The sequence below is a fragment of the Solea senegalensis genome, linkage group LG7 (genome assembly GCF_019176455.1).
Source record: "Solea senegalensis isolate Sse05_10M linkage group LG7, IFAPA_SoseM_1, whole genome shotgun sequence".
Lineage (NCBI taxonomy): Eukaryota > Metazoa > Chordata > Actinopteri > Pleuronectiformes > Soleidae > Solea > Solea senegalensis.
This window is the reverse complement of record NC_058027.1, coordinates 7967286-7989825: the sequence shown is the minus strand read 5'-3', so window position 1 is coordinate 7989825 and position 22540 is coordinate 7967286. Positions and strand designations below refer to the sequence as shown.

The 22540-nt window shown below is 41.0% G+C and overlaps 1 protein-coding gene across 2 annotated transcripts in view; it reads left to right on the top strand.

The window, feature by feature from the left end:
- The first annotated feature begins 709 nt into the window (after window positions 1–709).
- The window catches only part of mpped2a (metallophosphoesterase domain containing 2a), a 62354-nt gene continuing 40523 nt past the window's right edge, over window positions 710–22540 (top strand). The window contains exons 1-2 of one of the 2 annotated variants that reach the window (XM_044029888.1): window positions 710–968; window positions 3636–3907. In XM_044029888.1, the coding sequence (XP_043885823.1) occupies window positions 3795–3907 (113 nt within the window). In that variant the 5' untranslated portion in view covers window positions 710–968; window positions 3636–3794. Of the gene's footprint in view, window positions 969–2287; window positions 2441–3635; window positions 3908–22540 lie in introns of those variants that run through there. The other variant, XM_044029889.1, reaches the window with a different exon arrangement.

The following is a 22540-nucleotide window of genomic DNA, read 5'->3' as shown; positions in this document are numbered from 1 at the left end:
AGTCCGCCATCTTGCACTGTCATGTTTATGCAGCAGCCCAAAAAGACGAAGCTCACAAAGAGGAATGGCTTCCCCCAAATAAACCTGCTGCATAGACCGACAAAGAAGGAAACTGGGGAGTGAGCGGGAGAGTGGAAGAGTGTACAAGAGTTGTGAAGTGAGTGTTTATATGCTTTCTGGTTTGCAAAAAAACACCATAGTTATCTGATACGTTTGAGAAAGGGAGAAGAGACAGGTCCACTGTTAATTGCAGTATTATACATATTAAGTATGAAAAACAGTTAAAAAATGTAGTGAAGGTATTACATTGATGCAGCACATATTATACAGTCAAATGTAATGTAATTTAATTACATTAATTTGAAGAGAAAAGTTGTTGACTCATCGTATTTTTAAATTTTTATTTAAAGCCCCCTCCCTCGGTCACTTCAGGACATCTGTGAGGTGCATCTCAACAGAAATGTGTCATGTCCGACAGCAAGTGAATGTGGCACGGAGGAGGAGTCCCGCTGCACCTCCCTCACCGAGCGCGTGTCCGACTCTGAAAGCGCGCGCACGGTAGGTGGCGTGGGGTTGTGCTCGCTCCTGCTCTCTCTGCTCTCTGACCCCAGTGGCAGCTCCGACTCACTGCACTCCGCCTCCCCCTCCGAGGACGGACAAGGGTGTTCTCCCTCTCTCCCTGTTCTGTCAGTGTCTCTCGCCCTCCTCTCCAGCTTGCTCTCTCTTGTCAGGTTTATCTCCACAGGAGTCAGCGAAGGTCCCGCCGGGTCGAAGGTTCTGCCCTGCCCGCTCACACTGCCGCACCCCCGGACGGCCGCGTTGGAACGAAGCTGCACGCTCTTCTGCTGCTGCTGCCGCATGGACCCGCGTCCCTCCGCCGCCGTCGCTACCGCGTAGAGGGCGACCCCGACCCGACACTCTTTCACCGGCCAGATTAACTAAACGCACAAAAACCCCACACGAAGAAGGTAGAGCAACCTTTCCGCTTCACTTCTGTAACCGAAGAGGGAGGGAGGGAAGGGGAGACGGGGAGTAAAAGAGAGATTCCTGACACAAAGCCGTCGGTTAAAAGGTGGCTTGTCATGTACGTGAAGGAGCAGAAGGTTAGCGCGGCGGTGCTGTGACACTGACTGAGCACCTTTGGCTGATATCATTTTTTTTTTTATTTAAAAAAAGAAAAAATGTTATTGCAATTTTTATTATTATTCCTGGATCGGAGTTCAGGGTTGATATACCTCTCTCTTGTTTTCGTTTATTTGTGTGTACATTTCTGCAGGCAGCAGTGTTAACGGCAAACGGCGCATTGCTCACACCGTGTCTCTATGCTTGGTATCAGAATGGGTCAATTTATTCGCCTTCACTGCCCCTGCTCCTCACTGTACTGATTTCCACCCGTGAACTTATCTACGCGGTGTTAAACAGGCGCCGTGTGTGTGTCCACAGCGACAGCACTGACAGATACAGTGTGCAGCCGCGGACTGTGGAAAAGCAGCTCAGTGTGAAGCTACAGCGTGCAGAATAAAACATACTGTATCTATTGCCTGCGCAGGTTTAGCAGGCTAAGCTAGAGAGCTAGTTGCTGCTAGCACGGCGAGTTTCACACACACGGACTGCACACAGCAGCGACAGAACTAAACTGCATGCTGTACACATATCCTCAGATTTCTGGCCTGCAAAAGCAGAAAAGAGCGCTTTTTCCGAGCAAGGTTTCTGTAGAAGTGTACGCTGAGATGTCGTGTACATCTTTCCTTCTTTAATTATTTTGTTAAAAAAAATTTGAACAAGGAAAAAGTCTCACAAAGACCAATAACCTCTAATAATAATAGTAAAAAATATATAATATGTATATATTTTTTAATGCAGACACAATCTGCTAACTTGTTTATAATGCTGCCAGAAGCATAGTTTTACCTCAGCTGTAATATTGCTATTTCACATTTTGTGTAAATACTGTGTAAATATTGTAGTAAGTGTGTTAACTCATCTTAAGCTGTTTTGTGTGCTTTACCTTCGTTTTTGTAGGCTGGAATAAATATTTCAGACTAAACTTAATAGCACACATCACAGGGTGCAGCAACCAGTTGACCCAGAAAACATGAATCAATGTTTTTTTGAAAATCGGACAGTTTTTACCTGAAATTGAAGGTTATTTGCTTATAAGAAATCAACTGGAGGTCAAAGCAATTTCTTAATTCATTGCTGCATTGCAGCTTTCAATCATTATGTGCACTCTGGAGCAGCTGAATTTCCATCAAAAGTGTTTTTGTTTTTTTTAAATTAAGGTTTTGCTTTTAAAGTTTTTTTCTAGTTTTTCTTTTGTGCTGCATCAGGAGGTCTGGTATATAAAGCCTGTCAAACCCGCAGTGGCCACTTTACTGTCAGTCAGGGAGGTCAGACAGGAGGGAAGCTCTGGATGCAAGGGAACTAACAGCCAAGCCCGGTGAGTGAGTGAGTGCTGAAGATGCAAACACAGCACCGCTTTTTCGTCCATAATATGAGCAGTGCCAGTATGTATGTCATTTTAAAATTTTGCATATGTATATGAGTATATGCCTATGCAAAGATGGTAGAGCAGCTCAGCTGGCAGATTGTTGTAGTGGTTTGTTTCAGAAATGGAGCACTAGGCCTGGAATGAGAAAAGCGAATCCTTTTTGTTGCTCTGTATGTTTTCTGGGTTATTTGTCAGCATGGAAGCAGACCTTTTTCCTGCATGGGTTGCAAATATTTTTTGTTTTACTGAAGGCTGTGCAACTGTGTGATCAAAAGCAGAGACATGACCTGCGGCTTATCTTTCTTGCCATGTTAAATTTCAACAGGCTGATGCTTTCGAGGCAATGCCTGCAGTAATTTTGTAATTTATCGGGTTATGAGAAGTAATTAAAAGGTTGCCCTCCAGATTGTCGTGTGATGCCTAAACAGTCCAGTGTTTTCTTTGAAATAGATGTTTTAAAATACACAAGCTATTTTTACTTCACCTCGTGGAGTGGGAGTGAAGTATTGTTTTTGGTGGCTCTGTGCTTCTGCACTTGCATGCACTTGCTAATATTAGCAACAGCAAAAATTTTGACCCTGACGTAGATTTGAAGACACAACCTTCTGATCTGGAGTCAGATGCTCCACTGTTGCACCACATAGCCTGTTATACATATGGGCCAACAGGCTTGTTGCGTGAATGAGGTCTGACATCTCTGATTCCCTTGTTTATTCTTGTACTGGAATACCATGGGATTTTTCTTTGTGTTTTTAAAAAGGGCAAATCTGCTAATTATAAAGTCTTGTGTCATTACATTTAGATTTCTAATTAGGATTTCATGAAAATCGTTTGAGGTTTTCCTGGAATTGAAGCCAAACAAAGGAAAGTAAGTGCTTATAAACAGACAGTGAATCTGCCTGTTGTGCTTATAAATTATTAGAACATGATCACACCCCATTCATGTGATGTGAGCTCTGTCTGTTTCTTTGCATTGCTTCAACCCAGTCGTTTCTGCTCTTCCAGCCACCTAACTTGTTATTTTTTGTTACAATTGGGGAGGACTTACATTTGTCATCCTGTGAAAGGCCCCCGACCAGTGCATGTCCTGTGTAAAAGCAGCTGATGTGTATGTGAGTGTGTGTCTCTCTCTGTTCTATTGTAGGAACAGACTGCAGTGTGCCGTGGTTAAGTTGGTTGGCTGGGTTGCTGCTGCTGCCACTGCTGCTGGTAGACTGGGCCACTTGAGAGAAGGATGACCGCTGCATGGCTCGCTATTAAATCCCGGTGAACGAACGGTGTCTCATGTCCAAACGGCGGAAGGATGGCTCATGGCAAAGTGACCATCACAGTGGACGAGTACAGCTCCAACCCCACACAGGCCTTCACACACTACAACATCAACCAGAGCCGCTTCCAACCTCCTCATGTCCACATGTAAGTGCGCACACACACACACACACACACACACACACACACACACACACACACACAGGTACTCATAAACATGGTGAATCACTTGCCTTGAGATAGTCAATCAGAAATACCTGCATAAATAAATTAATTTGTTCTTTTTAATGAAATTCCACCCTGATTGTAAAATCAAATTTTTTCACATTTTTGCCTTGTGTATAGTTGATACAAGTTTTGTATGAATATCAGAAAAATATATTATCCGATCTGAAAATGCAGCTATGAAAGGAAAAGATAACCAACCAGGAGCATCATTAATGCAGAGCCTTTGTTTTTACTTGCATTTAATTGGCTCAAGATCAGGGAGGGTATGGTGGCCAGTGAACACCAAAACAATTCAGTTTTATTTGTACAGCACCGAAATCACAATATTCATTATCTCAAGGCACTGTAAAAACAGTACAGACTACTCTGTTCAAAAAAAGATTAAATAAAATATTCATTGTCAAAAGACTTCTGAAGGAGTGTTGCAGGTGTAAGATGTTGCCCTAAAAAACACAATCAGATTTGACAAATGAGCAGAATTTGCATGAACATAACAGCTCACTGAAATTCAAAGATTTGAGGACAATCTTCTCGGTTTTGGGTGGTGTTTGTTCCTACTGTGTGTCAGACGTGCTTCCCTCTGTTCGTTGTGGTTGTACAATGTGCCTGTGATCATTTGTACCACATTGTCATTATGTTGCTTGAACACTTTCTCGTGTTAGGGTGCCTTTGTTATTTAATTATAACACCAGTTGCTTAGTGTTGCACTTGTCTGATGTGGTTATGTTCTTTCTCTCATTAGTGGGTCAGAGGGCTGTGACCCGTCAGCCCTCGACATGAAAACACTCATCAGAGTGCTGTGTGTTTTATCTCTGGGCAAATTTTTAACACAGTGCTGCAGCTTGCTCAGTGTCCTCTCCCAGTTACTGTTGATTGAGCCTCAATAAGAGGTTTGTGACTGATTGTTAGTTGTGTGTAAATGCACATTGTTTTTGAAAAATGTTCACACTTTGAGTGTTGTGTAAAAAGTTAAACCTGCAGCAGAGACTCGAAATGAGTGAAGAAGAGGGACTGAGTGCTGTTGTTTTGTATGGGGGATGCACGTGTATATGTGTGTGTGTGTGTGTATGTACACAAAACTGTGAACCCTTTGGAATTATCTAGATTTCTGCACAAATTGGTCATAAAATGTGATCTGTGATGTGATGTGTAAAATGTGATCTTCATCAAAGTAACAACAACAGACAAACACAATCTTCTTAAACTAATACCTCACAAACAATGATATGTTTTTATTGAACACACAACATAAACATTCAGAGTGCAGGGTGGAAAAATTATGTGACAAGTATATGCTGTCTGATAACTGCATGTAAATGACATAACTATAAGATGATCGACCAGTGCAAACAGCTAAACTGGACACTTGCCGCCCTCCTGGTGTTGGCAGTGTTAATGCTGTGCCACTGTGTTGTTTTGGGATTCCATAGCTGTGAGCGGTGCTGCCACCGTTTGTGCCGTCAGTGTGGCAAGAGAGACAAGGTCACCTAGCACTTTGTTACGTCATTCCATTTTAATGGGTGACAAAGGAGGTAGTAGACACAGCTCTGAGTTCATCTGACTTGATTCCTCTTTGACATTTGAAGAGGCTCCCTGATTTCTTCTTTTTTCACAATAAAAATAGTACAAACAATATTATTTTTTAGCTTTTTAACAGGACAGACTTACCTCTGCAAGGTTCCATTTTTTTTGTTAAATCGGACGGCTTATTTATGATTATGTATGAATTATTCTTTTATTCCGCTGTTTCATTTGGAGTCTTAGTTATCTATTTCAAAGAAAACACTGCTTGTATTCAACAGTGTTGCACCAATTAACCACAAGCAAAGTCCACTCTGAACAGCAGATTAACAATACACAAAAGAAAGATGACATAAAACATCTTATCTGATAATCCGGAATAAAAACAGTCGACCTGATGCTTTGGAGGAAAACCCTGAAAATGAAAGTTTCTGTGAGTGGATCCTCATTTGTCATCTGGCAATTGTTTAATTTCAGATGATGAAAAACAAAAACAGATTGTGATTATGTTTGCATTCAAGTAGTAGAAGGAGCTGTTTATTAGGTTTATTTAGTGAAAAGGATAATTTGAGAGTCAGACAGCAGGGGTGAAAACAATATGCACTTGCTTCTGCTGTTTTGAGAAACACAGCAGTGAACATGAGACATTAGTCTGTGTCTTTAAGATTTACCATTTCCTGAAACTTGAAAGAAATAATTGTAATGTGTCATCCATATAAAAATTTTGCTTGCCTATATTGTGCAGTCCTGCTTCATTTCCCATTTCCACTGTGGTAGTTTTTCGATGTAAAGCCCACATAGGAAGGGGATGTGTTGAAGCTATGGGGCCTCTCAGATATGTGTTTGGATAAATACATTAGGCTGTTTCCTGGCTTCCACAGAGCCTGCAGTGTTTTACTTTGTCATTTTTAAACTCAGACTGGGAACTCTGGAATCACACATACACCCTTGCACACACACTCCTGTTAGCCCATCCCCCACTATGTTTAAGCGCTTATAGAATACAAGCTCTGTTCTGGGAGAGTAAAGGCTTGTTTAGATTTCAGAGATAATGATCAGACTTGGTCTTAGTTCCTCTAAGTCCCTCTCGCACTGCATCTGCAGAATTTGGACAATAATAAAGTTGTTACTTTTCTGAAAAAGAGAACAATTTCAAGTGAAGCCTATCCATGCTCAAATGGTTCTCTCGTCCTTGCATAGTATATTTAGATTTCTGTGATGGAGTACAGCAGTACCTTTTTTTGCTGTATTGAAAGGTATCGCTGTCTGAACCTCCATATGAAAAAACATTCTTGCCGAGCATGTATGCACAGACTGACATGCACACAGACATGCGCACTATGGCAGTTACAGGCTAATGCTCAGGAACGTGACCCTGAAGTCAAAGTACCCTTTCTTCAGAGCTTGGGCCGTCTGTCTGACAGTGAGCTACAGACTCATTCCTGCCCTGTTTATGTCTGGTTCAATTTCTGAGCCGTCTGTTTTATTTGTTTGTTTGTTTTTTCTTCCTTTTTTCCTTTCTTTTTTCCTTCAGCCCCCTCTTAAGTCATCACATGAAATAAAATGCTCAGCAACTTGGAACATATGCTTCGAGTTGGGACATTAATGGCTTTGAATCCAATTTGAGCAGGACTGAGGCCAGACTGGAAAGGCCAAACACACATATGCAGATAAGCAAACTGAGAGAGTTAAAACTAATAAGGCTATAGACTGGAGAGCTTGGTTGTTTTTGAAATGTTTGCAGGTCCGTTAGATATTCTGAAGAAGTTTTAAAATGCTTTAGATGGTGTGGGTTTTTTTTTTAAACCTGTCCTGCCCAGTACCTAGGACATGTAATATGGTTGACTGCATGTCTTGTGGTGTTGGACAGATTTGACAACAATATCAAGTGTGTATGGGTTAGTAACATCGAACAATTGAAATGATGTAAAATAGACAGAACATACTCGACAAAACAAAACATAAACCACATTAGACTGACATTAGTATGTTAGTAACAGGTTAATAACATTAAACAGTTGAAATTGTATAGCACACACAGAACATACTCTGCAAAATAAAACATAGACAACATTAGACTGACATTCAGGTACAGTTTCTACATCAAGACCACATCAAGAGAGGGTGTCTGGGCTACATCAGTTTAGTTTAATTTATCTAGTGTGTGTGTGTGTGTGTGAGCGAGTGTGCGCGCATATCAGTGTATATGTGCAGGGATTGTCATTAGATGTGGTTGGAATCTGGGTGGGGGACTGGGCCAATCTCCAGTAGCGGGCCGATAATGACATCTCGGGCGCCCAGCAGCCGTACAGAGCAGGTGAGACACACAGCCCCTACCCCCCAGGATAGCAACGCATCCACCCTATAGGGGACCAGTCGGAGGAGTGCGTGGCAGAACCCCCCTCCCACCCAGGGTCAACCTGAGGGAGCAGGTGGCGATAGGACCAAGGACAGAGGCCGAGCCACCCCACACCCAGGCAGGCCGCAGAGCCCCGCTCTGGGTTCGGGGGGCCAGCCCACCACCGGCAGAAGTGGAGCCCCCCCTAGACCGCCCACCGAGGAGGCACGGCCAGAGCCCACGACAACCACCCCCACCGCCCACCAGAGACTGACCGCACGCCTCCCCATCCCAGGGAGGGACAGGCAGAGGCCCATGCAGGGCCCCAAGCCAAGGGTGCCCCCTGAGACTAAAGGCAGGCAGACCCCCGAGCTGGTCCAGGGCAGATCCCCCAAGCAGATGCGGGGCCAGAGGTCCAAGGGGCTCCACCAAACATCCAGGAGTGCCGATGTTTTCCCGGTGACACCCGCCGGGGAGGCAGATCGCCGCCCACCACAGCACTTTCAGGGAGGTGTGTCATGATGGGCCGTGGCCATCCCACCCATTCACCCCTCAGGCTAAGTGTACGGGATCAGATCCCCCTCGTCCAGCGATGCCCCCCAGCCACCACAGCCGCCCCCACCCAGACCGCCAGCTCCATCACGGCTGAGGGATGGGGCTGATCTGGTGGTGTGTGCATGTGTGTATGACGTGTGATATGGGGTATGTTGGTATCTTTTAAATGGTGTTTACTAAAGCTCCGACTAATGATTATTTTCATAAGTGATTCATTTGTCGATTATTCTCTTGATTAATCGTTTGGTCCATAAAATATCAGAAAACCTTAAAAAATGTTGATCGGTGTTCATCAAACCTGGAAATGATGATGTTCTCAAATGTCTTGTTTTGTCCACAAACCAAAATGATTAACTTTTAATGATTTCTTTGTTATCCAGAGCAAAGAAATTGAGAAAATATTCACATTTAAGAAGCTTAAACAATCGGAAATCTTGTTTTAATCATGAAAAAAGCTTCAAACCGATTAATTGATTATCAAAATAGTTGCTCTAGTGTTAACATTTTATTTCCTGGGGCCTTGTAAACAACCATAGCCTGCTACTAATGATTGTTTTATCTATTTCAGCACAAATTGTACTAAAAGCTTGAGTGATTCAAATAGCATTCCAACTCTAATATCAAATATTACTGGTCTTGGACATGTTGTAGTAGTTTCCTAAACTTAGAGAAAATGGTACCATATTAGATAGAGCAGGAGTGATTGCAGCTGCGTTGGCATTTCTCACTCGGTGAAACTAAGCGATGTGAGAGACTGAGGGTGTGACAAGACGACGTAACCACAGCCGTCAGACTCTCCACAATCACTGGAGGACAGTAGTTGGCCAAATCTTGGCCATTTTTTTCCTTTAAAGCCCCCCCTAGTAAAGACTGCAACAGTGATTGATGAGGCAAAAAAGCTGTCTTTAAAAATTAGAGGATTGTTATCTACAATTATCAATAAAAAGCATTAAATGAAATCAATCAAAAGCCATTTACTGTGGCGAACCACTATGGTAAGAGACTGCCATCATCTCCCTTAAGAGCACATAGTGAATTTGATGCTGCGGTGGTCGTAACAAGACAAAGTAACTGGTATTGCAGCTGCAACACCCCTACACTGTGTCCCCATAGTCAGGATTGCCACCAGACTCGAGACTGACACTTGAGAATAGTATATTATTATATGTTACGGAAAGCACGGTCTGCCTGTACATCTTTACACAGAGACATCACTTGTTGATGCACTTGATGTGACACATCCTTAAAAGATTGTGTTAATGTTCCTTTTGTACAATTATTTATTTAACAAACATAATTTACTCTAGACCAATGAGCCACTTTCATTTTAATCCTGGGTGATGAAAATTTTGCATAATATGTCCCCTTTAACACTCCCTTCTCCAGAGAAAAATCCACATTTAACAAACTCCTTCTCCTCCAGATGTATAGTCAATTATTCCTGCCTTCTGAATAATTGAGAAGCTCATAAATATGAATCATTTAATGACTTTCACTGCCTGCATCCATACACGTGGATATTCTGACACAAGCTGGTGAGGAAATGGCAGCAGAAGAACATTGCCTTCACACACTTTTTAAGCACTTTATTTTGGCTTCTTGGTACAGAGGAGCAGCACTGTGAATGTTGCTGAGGAAATTGTGAGGATATGTTTTTGCATAGAGAGGAGAAAAGCCTGTTTAACATCTTGCAGTGTTATATGTATGTATGTATGTACATGAATCATTCTTTTTTTAATTATTATTTTTTTGCCATTTCCATTAATGAGTTTGTACATGAAAAGTTACTCACTGGCATGTAGAGTCAGATGTTAAGGTGCTTGATGATAATGATCATGGAAAAGTAGCTTTTTATACTACAGTGACTCTTGCTCTATGAGAATCTTTTGTATATGCTTATCTTTCATTAGGTGAGGTCAAAATGCTTGTGTGACAAAGAGATAATCAGTTTTTCACCACACAAACAATAGAAAATGTGCAGTGTTTTCTTTTCAGTACGGTACATGGCTCAATGTTTGAGAATTGAATGAGAAACTGCTGTTTTAGCTGGTTGATTTAGCTCTTCTGTGTTTCCACTTCTACATATCTGTGAACTGTTAATAACACTTGTTTCTCTTGATTTCAAGGAATGATTCAGTTGAATTTAATTTTTGATTCAGAGCATTTGCATTTTATTAGTTTGTGGTGCCATTAAGCTTGAAAGTCAATTTAAAGCAGGGTCTGCTCTTGTTTGTAGTTGTGTCTTTAGTTGGGATATAATTAACTGATGATCCAGTTTCAGGATTTTTGTGGCCTATGTATGATTTTTATTGTTGCCCTAATGTTCCACACTTGCCTTGCAGTTACTTTGCTCTCTATGCTCGTTTGGTTCACATGCTTTTAATTGGTTAGATGCAATGGAAGCACTTCAATCTGATTGCAAATGGAAGCACTTCAGTCTGATTGCAGACCTTTTCATCACACTTTCATGTTTCTTCATTATTCAAACCGACTAATGGACCTTTTCCACTATGGTCCCGGCTTGCCTCGCCACGGCACGGTTTAGGTTACATTTCCATTACAAAAAAAGTACCTACTCAACGTGAGTGAAGTCTGCATGGCTGCATGAAACTGCGGTGACTTTGTTTTACACACGACACACACACACACACACACACACACACACACACACACACACACACACACACACACACACACACAAAGCAGTGGGAGTGGACGTCTCCGGAGCACAGGCTCCATCTGACACACTGGACTGAAATACAGCGGCAGGGTCTGTGATGCCGCTCACTGCTCGCGATCATCAGTGCTGTCGCTAAATACACCACACTCCTCAAGTTAAATATTGCGATTTTACACATTTCCCTGGTAGTTGTTGGAGATTAACCCACGTTTTTAGGATTGTTAAGTATTTTTAACTGATCTACAGTTCGGCATTGTCTGGCTTGATTTTTGTGTCGGATGTCTCTTCCTGTGACGGCACTCTGACCAAAAATATTTGTAAAATGGACATGTTTTCTAAATGAAAATAATTTATATTAAGAAAACATAGCAATTGCTATCACCGTTGTGTAGGGAGCCTGTGAGACTGTGCCAAAAACAAAATATCTTTCTATCTCATTTCTTAAATGGCAACATGAGCATGGGGCAGACTGAATAATAAAATACCAATTCAGTCAGATTTTCAGGCTCTTAATACGTCACAAGATATTTGTAACTGAAAATGCCCCACTATCCTGGAAATCTATGATTATTTACCTCATGCCTCAACATCCCTTGTTTAATTTCCCTTCCAATCAGTTTATGGAGGAGCAGTAGTCAGGCTTCAGTTCTCCTGAGACAAAGAGCAGGTCCCATGTTGTGGCCTTTTCTTTTTGTTGGCATCGACAGGAGTGGAGGGGCTTTTGTAACAGGAGAACCCTTGATTAAGTTCCCTCTCCACCCCTGACCTGCTGCTGGAGCCTTGAGAGATGGTGGTTGTGGTGGGGGGTTAAGTGACAGTTGACATTGGACAGGTCTGCTGTTTTTGAGATTTAACCGCTTTTGATGTTTTTTTTGGGAATTTGGCATCTGAACCCCTGGAGCCTGGCATTGCAGGGTATGGTGTCTTGATGATGTAATTTCCCTATTCTGCTCACATATCCACACCTATATGTGCAGCATTGTATCATGAGTGTATGTTGGTGGGTGACTTGTATGTGAAGAATTTCTCACCGAAACTCACTACAAAGAAAACCGTAACAAAACGATCACAAACCAAATATTTTTCAAACAGTGAAAGGGCCAAAAGGAAATTCAATTTGTAATTGTTATGTTCACTCATGGTCATTTTCATTTTGCGAGTGATCTTTTGCCTGAATGAAGCCTTGGTTGAACTCTGTACAAGAAATTAATTTGGAAACAGCTGCACTAAGTAAATGGTACTAAGCATGTCCATCAAGAGGGAAAATTGATAACCTTGACTTGATACAGAGCTGTAAAGTGCTGTTAGTGCACTTTGTTTATAGATGTGTTGTCGTCCAGGTGAACATTAGTCTGCAAGTTTATTTTTTTCCCCTGGAGCCACTGCTTGCCCATCTCCTCAGTCTTCTTCCCATCAGCCTGGCAGCCAGGCAGACTGTCAGCAGCACAATTAAGGACTGTGCTTTAATGAAAGGGGCATTAGCAGAAGCAATTTATTTCCCAGTGCAGTGCCGGAAGGTTTTTCTGACGCTGATATTCCAGCGCAGGCTTTGTGTTCTCTTACTCGGCCATTATAAAAGAAGTAACAGGACAAGGAAGCACTCTGCCTGAACAAATGGGGTGGGGGTGGGATTAAGACAAAAGACCATTATATTTTCTTTAAAATCAATTCACATTTGAGTGTTTTCCTAGCTATTTTTGCATCGTGTCTTTTTTCCTCTCGTGAATTTCCATCATTCTGCGCCTATATTGTGTCTTTGTCCCCTTGTTCCTGTTGGATTTTCTCGTTTTCTCTTCTTGACTCCCACCTTTGCCTTATTCTTTTCTCCCATCTGCACCCCTTTCCCCACCACCGCCATCACTGCCTCCCCCACCCCCATTATTCCTGTGTTCATTTTGTTCCTCTGAAGTTTATTGAATTAGCACAGACAGCTGAAACGCAGAAGATAAGAGAGGTGCTCGCTCTATGCTCCTCTCAGTGAAATGGTATTTCACCGTGGATGAGTGAGCTGTGTGTTTGTGTGTGTACAGAAGGGGGAGGGGAACTTAGGCAGGGCTTATAGACGGAGGAAATAGGGAGCTTATGTTTTGATGCTTGTCCTGAGAGTGATAAAAAGAATGTGAGCTCAGTGTTTTGTTTTCAGTTCAGCTGTGATAAGCTATGAAATTTGTCACTCTTGTTAATGTGATGGACACACAAACATAATTTTTTTTTTCTTTGGCCGTTTCTCAGTACCCAAGTATGCAAGGATGTACTTGCACACTTGGGAAGTATGACTGGAGTACATACTCTCCAAGTTCGCAAGTACACAAGTACGATCTTTTCAGCAAACCTCTGTCGGTCTATGTTGGTCATGTTGGCAAGTGCGGAAACACAGACAGACAGACACACACGCAGAGCCACTAAAACAATACTCCCACTCAGGGTGAAGTAACATATGTGTGTATGTATATGTGTATGTATATATGTATTAGGGCTGTGCGATATGGACCAAAACTTATATCTCGATATTTTTTTTTTGAATGGCGATATGATAACGATATTTTGAAACAAAGCGGATAAAGTGTGGACTTTTAACTAATCACCATTAACCATTTATTAAGTTTTAGTTTAGTTTTTTGCTCAATAAAGCACAGCTGTGCATATAACAACAGGTATAAACAATAGTGTTGCCTGTTTGAAACATGTAAAGTACTATAAAAGAAAATTTATAGTAATAGCCTACACTTATAGGCATAATTGTGCAATAACAAAAAATGAAGAACAAAAACAGGCTCAGAAATCCGGAGACCAGAGCCTCGGTGTCGGACACTGTAAACAACGAGTGGCCGATGTCTCTTAAGTCCACTTGGAGTCGAAATCTGTGGCTAACAGCTAAGCGGCTAACAGCTGGTGCCGCTAAAAACTAGCAACAACAAACAGACATTACGTCACCAGCTCATCTTTTATTTTGTAGTAACGAGTAACGAAGATGCTTAAGGGAAATGTATTGGAGTAAAAGTACATATTTTAATGCGGAAAATAACAGCACCATTATTCTTTTTCTTAGCCACCAACTGCTCACTCTCCACCTGCACCGTGTCCACAACGTTTTCGTTCAAATGTCTGTTATGATGCGTAGCGTGGGTGGGAGAACAGTACGTAGTATGTACATGTAAGGGGCGTGATTGAGCAGCTTAATTTGGCTTGTAGGCTCAGAGAGAAGCAGTAAATGGCATTCGCAAGGCAACATAAAAATAATATATAATATACCGGTATGGCGATATTGTCTCAATATTACATATCTCTTTCAAAAATATACCGGTATAACTTTTACTACCAGTATATCGCCCAGCCCTAATCCTAATATGTATGTGTGTAAATATTAGGGGTGGGAATTGATAGGTTTTTGTCAATATCAATGCCATTGTTGATTCTGCCTTTCAATCCAATTCCTTGTCAATTCTCTTATTGATTCCTAAGTAGTTAATCGAATGATACAATAAATACAATAAATAAAAAACAGGAATAGAAATGTAATACTTGCTAAATGCTTGCATGCTAAATTACAGCTTAACACTCCTTTTCTTAAAAGGGATATTGTAAATAAAGTAACTGTGGACATACAAGTAAAAATAGTCACGTATGCCACAATAACATTGTTCATGTAACTTACTGCAAGTTTAAACCCGATTTCACTAAAATTATTGCTTAATACTCCTTTTCTAAAAAGGGATATGTATGCCTGCATAAAAAATTTTTTTAAATGAAAATAACGCTACTGTAAACTTGTCACAGTAATGACTTAATGAACATCAGCAATTCTTATGTAAGAATACAAGCATGTCTGTCTTTTCTGGGAGGATTCTTGAGTATGAACATGAACATGAACATGAGTATGAATATGAAAGTTAGTAAAGTTACGTTACCGTCGTCAACGGAGGTCGCAATGGAGCTTTGACCAGAAACGTTAGCACTCGTCAAACACATGACATTCTTGGTAATAGTGCCATGCTGGGTTGACATGTTGCTAGTATTTGCACCCTTACACGATATTAACGCATTGCACTGATTACAAACAGCGTAATTTTCTGCCTGTTTGGTGAAATGGAGCCAGACTTTGGATCTCTTTCTCCTCTCCATGACGCTTCCTAGTATTATGGGAGCAGCTGAGAGTTAAGAGTGTATCCCTATTAAGAGAGCAGGAGGTGCACAATGCGTGATGACATCGGTGTGTTGTGCGCATGAGCGACAGTGTACGGAGTGAGTGTTTTTTGATGTACAGAGAGAAGAATGAGATGTATTAGCCGCCAAAAAGCTTATAACTGCACTGGAAGAAGTGTTTAGGTTGATTGTTACAATACACTCAAGATAAGGAATCAAGAGGTGTCCGTCCATATGTTTACCTGCCGTGTGGAGTTAATTAGGTAATTGAACCTGAAGCGAAGTGATACTTCTTCAGCCCTGGAAAACAACAGTGTCCTCCCCTATGCTCTCTAACTACGGTCGGGGAGTAGGAAAGTTTAACACTCATGTGGTGTGAAGATCCTAGTCGTTACAGAGTGTGACGTAAATGTACCGCGACGCAAAATTTCGGGGGAACCGGAAGAAAACGTTGTGCAGTGAAATGAGAGAATCGTTAATAACAATTGATAATATAGGAGGCGTACGTTGGAACCGGTTCTCGATTCCCATCCCTAGTATATATGTGTGTGTGTGTGTAGGCATGTATATATATATATGTGTGTATATATATATATGTATATATTAGTGCTGGGCCGTTAACGGCGTTAACGTGCTGCGTTAACGCGAGACTCTTATCGCGCGATAAGAAAATTATCGCCGTTAATCTATTCTCAAAGTTGGGTCTGGGACCTGGGTCCACATAGTGAGCAAGCTATGAATTTCACTTTGATATGTTAGCGCGGATGTATACCTGGCCCAGAAGGCTCTGACCTGGCTGAGCGCGGATGTAGGTAACGTTACGTTATGTAATTTATTGTCATTTTTTGTTTTATAACGGTCTATGTAATTTACCACGGTGAAAATGGTTTCAGGTTGGATATCCAACCCTCGCGTCCGACAACTGTCTGAATGAATATCCAACCTGAAACTAACTTCACGCGGTATAGCTTTAGCTAACGTTATCAACGTTTTGCTGATTAGTTGCTGATAGTTGCCTACTACTACTAGCAATCTTACTCTGATATACTTTTTCTGTCCTACTCCTAATGTTAGGTGTGATGAAAACAGAGGAGCGCCACTTAGCAGAAGAAGAATTCAAATGAGCCATTTTAATCTAGATTAATCTAGATTAACTCCAAGATTGTAGTGAGATTAATCTAGATTAAAAAAATTAATCTATGCCCAGCTCTAGTATATATATATATGTATATGTATATATATATATATATATATATATATGTGTATGTATGTATGTATATATATATATATATATATATACATATATATATATATACATACATACATATGTGTATGTATATATGTGTATGTATGTATGTATACGTGTATATATGTATGTGTATATGTGTGTGTACATATATATATATATATATATATATAACTTTCAAACTTTCAAACTGTCACGTCAGAACTTCTACATTAAAAACAAAGTAATGCTTCAACACCAAATCTATAGATCACACCAGTATTTAATGACAGAGACTTCTGAGCCAACGTATCACTTCAACAGGACAGGCCCAGATGACACTGTTTTGTGCCGGGCACAGAGGCGGAGCTGTTCACTGCCGACTACGTTGCAGCCAAACTATAAATGTGTCATATTTTAATATACAAACCACATTTTTAAATTCCAAATGACTAACTTCTCGCCTCAAGATTTATTTCACATTTATATTTGTTTTCTCTGCCACTATGTTGCGGCAAAATGCATTCTGGGATACATGGCTTTCCCAAGTACGCTCAAGTCACCACCCAATGCATACTTGGTAAAATGGGCAGAGCGAGAACACTTCCAGGTATGAGAACCATACTCGCTGCTCGCGTACTTGTGAATTTTAGCAGAACTTGACTGAGGCTGATGACATTTCACAACTACAGAAAAGTATGGATATTGAGATACAGACTTTGTGTTGTGAATTTTAATAAGGATGTACTGCACTGTGAACATCTGTTCATAGTCCTTTATTAGCTCCCATATATAATTGTATAAAATATTCTTTCTTTGTCAGCTCACCCTGCTCAGTTCAACAAGTTTTAAGCTGCAGTGAAACTTTTGTAATGTTTATAGATTGAAAAAAAATTGGCTTTAATTAATAGTAGGTCACATATACATTACTTGTGATAAGTGCTTTAGAAATGACTTGAACAATTGATGAATTATTACAATTGTTATTTTTTTCTGTTGTTCAACTAACTTATTCATTAATTGATGAGTTTTCTGTGGTCATGCCATTCTGTGCCAGAGGCAGAAAGTGTTCAAGTTTTCAACATTCTCCTTTTTTTATTAAAAATCATTAGCAGGGCAACTCCATTAACAATGAAGAAGCAGGGAAGAAAGAAGGCAGAGCTGGTGGCTAATCCTTCAGCAGCAGGTGACAGCAGGTATAAAATGAATGATCTCTTCTGAGACAAGTGAACAGCTTAGAGGTTGTTGAACCTATTAACACTATTGGATATAAGTAATCAGTCTATAAGTCTGATTTTAACTTTGTAGTTTATTGAAGTTGTTTCTTGTGATAATTCACAAATCAGCCTTATCAATATTTTTTTTGTTTTGGAAGAACTTGACTGACTTGCACAGAGTCTGACCTCAGTGACCTCTGAAATGAGCTGAAATGTTGAACTTGAACCCGGGTTCATCACCAGTGCTTCTGTGGCAGAATGGGTTCAACATCTCTTCCCAGAGTTCAGCAGCTTAATGCCCATGGGCGTGATGTTTATGTTTGCACATTCTTTCCTTGATTTTCCAACAAACAACCTGTTTTCTTTTAGAACTAGTCAACTTTTGTTTTGCTTCAGAAAAGCATCTCTGAACCGGCTCTTTGCTCTCTGCTCTGCACGCTCTCTCACTCACTCTTTGAGCAGTCAGCTCACAGTCAGCCACTCCCCCCTATACACATGCTGTTCCTCACACACTTTGTCAAAGATGAGCAATAAACAAGAGGGAGAGACTGTGATCACATCCAGACGGCATGAAACGTAAACGATCGTTTTCTTTCCCATTTTCAAAAAGTTCCCCGTAAACACGGCATTGAAACTCTGTAGTACATATGCCAGGACTGTAATGTTACGCCAAACACAGAAAAGAAGACGTTTTACACATTACAGATATAATAACTGAAATGGAAACAGAATGAACTGAGCCAGAGGAAAGAAAGGGAAATAATGTCTTTTTGTACATTGTACGTTTCTGTGTGCATATTTAGCAGCTTTACAGACCCCGGTGACTTTAAAAACTTTTTAAAAAATGACTACCGAATTTCTGTCATAAACCTAAATACTTTATGAGAACGAAAAGCACAACTCTGCCACACGAGTGAGATCCCCCCAACTGTAGTTACTGCAGGCGGAGAATCGCGCACACACACGCATGTTGGACATTCATGACTTGAGGGGACATTGCATTGACTTACATTCATTTCCTGGAGACTTACTCTAACCTTAACCACAATTACTACTGGCCTAATCCTAACCCTGACCCTAACCTTACCCTAACTTCAACCTAACCTTAAAACATATCTTCACCTTAAAATGTAGTCATTTACATTGTGGGGACTTGATTTTTGTCCCCACAAGGAAGACAAGTCCCCATAATGTGACTGTGTACAGTAAACAGTTTTAGGTCCCCACAACATTAGTAATACCTGCACACACACACACACACACACACACACAAACACTTGCAAAGCAAAACTTGGCTGCATACAGCGCAGATTATGAACTCCCTGCAACATTCACTTCACACCAGAGGACATTCTGTATCTTCTCGCCCCTTTTGAGAATCAGAATCAGAATCAGCTTTATTGGCCAAGTATGTGAACACATACAAGGAATTTGACTCCGGTTTTATCACACACTGTACATTGAACGTAAAACACATAAACATAACATAACAGACATTCAACTGGAAAGAACAAGGACAACAAAAGAACAATAATTTAAAAAGAGTGGTATAAAAAAAATAATAAATAAGGTGTCCAGAGGTCTGGTCTATTTTTAAATATACAGTATATATATATATATATGTATGTGTGTGTATATGTGTATATATATATATATATATATATATCTATATATATATACATATGTGTGTGTATATATATATGTGTATATATATATGTGTATATGTATATACACATACATATATTATGGCATGCTGTTCAGGAAATTAATCCATTGAATATATTGAATGAAACTCTGAATATATTGAATGAATCCTTGAATATATTGAATGAAACCTTGAATATATTGAATGAAACCTTTAATATATGGAATGAAACTTGACTGACGCCATACTTCACGGCAGTGCCTGCGGCCATCTTGTGTAACGAGTGGATGCTGCAGCAAAAAGTGACAGAGTGACAATGAGTCAGGCCGCTCGCAATCTTGTTGCAGCAATATTAAACAATGAGGACATCTTTAACACTCAGGCAAATGCGTGTACGTTCCAAAATCAAAAACCTTTCTCCTGATGTTCTCGCTCCCTTTTTAACTGTGGCAGACCTACTACAACAGGCCAGGCAGCTGTTTATCAGGCCAATCTCAGCATGCCTTCAATCTCACAGGAGTGCCCCAAAACAGCCCATGTGTACAATCTCTGCCACACAGTGAATGGCCGTGCGTAATGGCATTGCACTCTGACACGGCACTTCTCCTAAATCTCTGTAGCCACAGCAGCTTCTCCAGTCCCGGAGAAGTGCCGCGTCAGAGCACAGTGCCATTAGGTCTGCCACGGTTAAAAAGGGAGCGAACATCTTCGTCAGAATAACGGCATTGGGCGGGGGTATCGGGAGGATTTTGGAACGAACGCATTCGCCAGTGTGTTAATGATGTCCTGTTTAATAATGCTGCAACTCATTGTCACTCTGTCACTTTTTGCTGCAGCATCCACTCGTTACACAAGATGGCTGCAGGCACTGTTGTGAAGTCTGACGTCAGTGAAGTTTCGTTCTATATATTCAGAGTTTCATTCAATATATTCAAAGTTCCATTCCATATATTCAGCCGGTCACACTCAAAGCCGGTGTCATGTTTGAGGCAACGACAGGAGAGGGAGGGGGAGAGGAGGCAGCCACAGCGAGTGCAGGAGCGGAGCGGCCAGAGAAACGGAGCGACTGTAGTGAGGCGTCAAAACTGAGGAAAACTGCAGAAGAAGTGTGGGTGTTTAACCCTCTCATCGGGAAAAGTGTGGGTTTTAAAACACCCACCTCCCCCACGGGTGCGACGCCTCTCCCTTGCCATGCTGAGCTCCCCCTTGCTAAATGTTTCTAGAAAAACCCCTGTATAGGTTCAGAATGCACCAGAAGCCACCAAATGCCACCATTTTATTAAAAAATTTCACGGGGGGCCATGCCCCCAGACCCACCTATCGGGAGCGCATCACTGGCACTCCTGCGCACTGGTCCACGTTACATGGTTCTGTCTACTTTATAAACATCTCTGCCTACTTCATATTTTAAGGAACACACTGCACAGTAAAGTGAAGTTTTCAGAGAAAATTTGGAAATCAATCACAGTGATTTTGTGGCGTCCTTAAAGAGCTTGAGGAGTCTGAGAGTGACAGAGACGGCAACCTTATCTGTTGCAAGTTAAGTGTCATGTTTGAAGAAGCAAGCTCAGGCTGAACTTTAACCCCATTTGCTTGTGTGTTTTTCCAAAAGGCCATGGAGCCAAGTGTGCTCCATCAAAGGAAATATCCTCCTACAGACATCAGAGAGCACTCCTTTTTCCCTCCTGTCTCTCACACTGAGAGAGTGTGTGTGTGTCTGTCTGTCTGTATGTGTGTGTCTGTGTGTGTATGTGAGTTCCCAAAGTACACTACAGTTTTCTGTAATACAGAAAATGTTCTGCATCTGTGGTAACTTGCCTATTTTGAGTTACTTGCCCTTACTTCATGAGCCACCATAATGGTCCTTTAATAAGCATCAGAATGCCCTATTTTTACCTAAGATTTTCCCAAACTCCCCTGATTTCTCAAAAATACAACAACTACAAAAACATATTCAAGTTGATCTCTATTGAAGCCCAAACAAGTTCTTGAATGTGACATATGAATTTGCTACATTTTGGTTTTAATGGAATGCATATTTTTTGACTGGTGTCAGTTTATGAACTACTGCACTGTGTAAATGAATGTTTAGATGTAAGAGCAACTACAATTTTGGTTCACTAGGTAAGTTTGACTTATCAAGGGTTTTAGCAAAACTGTCCAAGCTGATTTTTGCTGTGAAAGTTGAAGCCATAGGTGAAGACGTGAAGATGCATTGAAGTTTCTCCACTGAATGATCGCAGACTATTTCTTCATCGAGCAGATATATTTTTGCAGCCACAGGCCTCGGTTTTGTGTCAGCTCCAGTGTCATGGCAGATTTGAGGGTGTGCTGCTGCCCTTTTTGAGTGCATTAGCATTTCTCCACTCCCCCACTCTTTTCCCTCTGCAGTCTTCCCTCTAATGTCACGCTGAATCTTAGACATGTTAACACAAACCTTTATGCTCACACAGATCAGTCTGTCGCTGGAGACTATTCTTTTATTTGCTGCTGGAGCACCAGGAGGCTTTTTCATTTTCACTGTCTTTGTTTGCAATAGATCACAGGATTCTGCAGCACTCCTGAACTCCTGTATACATTACTAATGAACCTCTAGATTGTTATACAGTCATATGTTAACAGGAAAGATGGGGGGCCCTCTGTTTTTGTATCTCTGTGTGTGTGAGTGAGTGAGTCAGAGAGAGAAATGCAGCACTACCATGAAGATTTCTTGGCCCAGGCCAGCTCTAAATGATAGGGGCTGCTGGTATTTACTTGCATTCTCTTGGTGTATTAAATCTCAAAGGAAAGAGATGGTGATTGTATGTTTTTCTCTTGGCTCTGCTTTAGTGTGTGTGAGAGATAGAGAGTTGTGTCATCCCTTGTGGTTCTGCATTTGTCCTTCCTTCATGACAAGAACTGCTGAATCCCGTAAAGCTGCAACACGTCCGGGTACAATAGAGCACCAAATCTAATCAGCAACTACACTGAAATATTATCTCCATAGCTAGTTTTTCATTCTGTCCAATGTGTTTAATATGGAGGTCATGCCTGCTTTGGCAACTGAGAAGTTTTCTTGTAATGATCTGAAGACTGGAGGCTACAGGCACAGCGATAAAAGATGCTGATTACATACAACAATCTACAGACAGAGATATGGAGGTTGTCTAATAGCCATCCTCTGACTGAAATGAACCTAGGCTTAATCTATGGATGTAAAATTCCTGAATTAAAAAGTTTACAAAATAT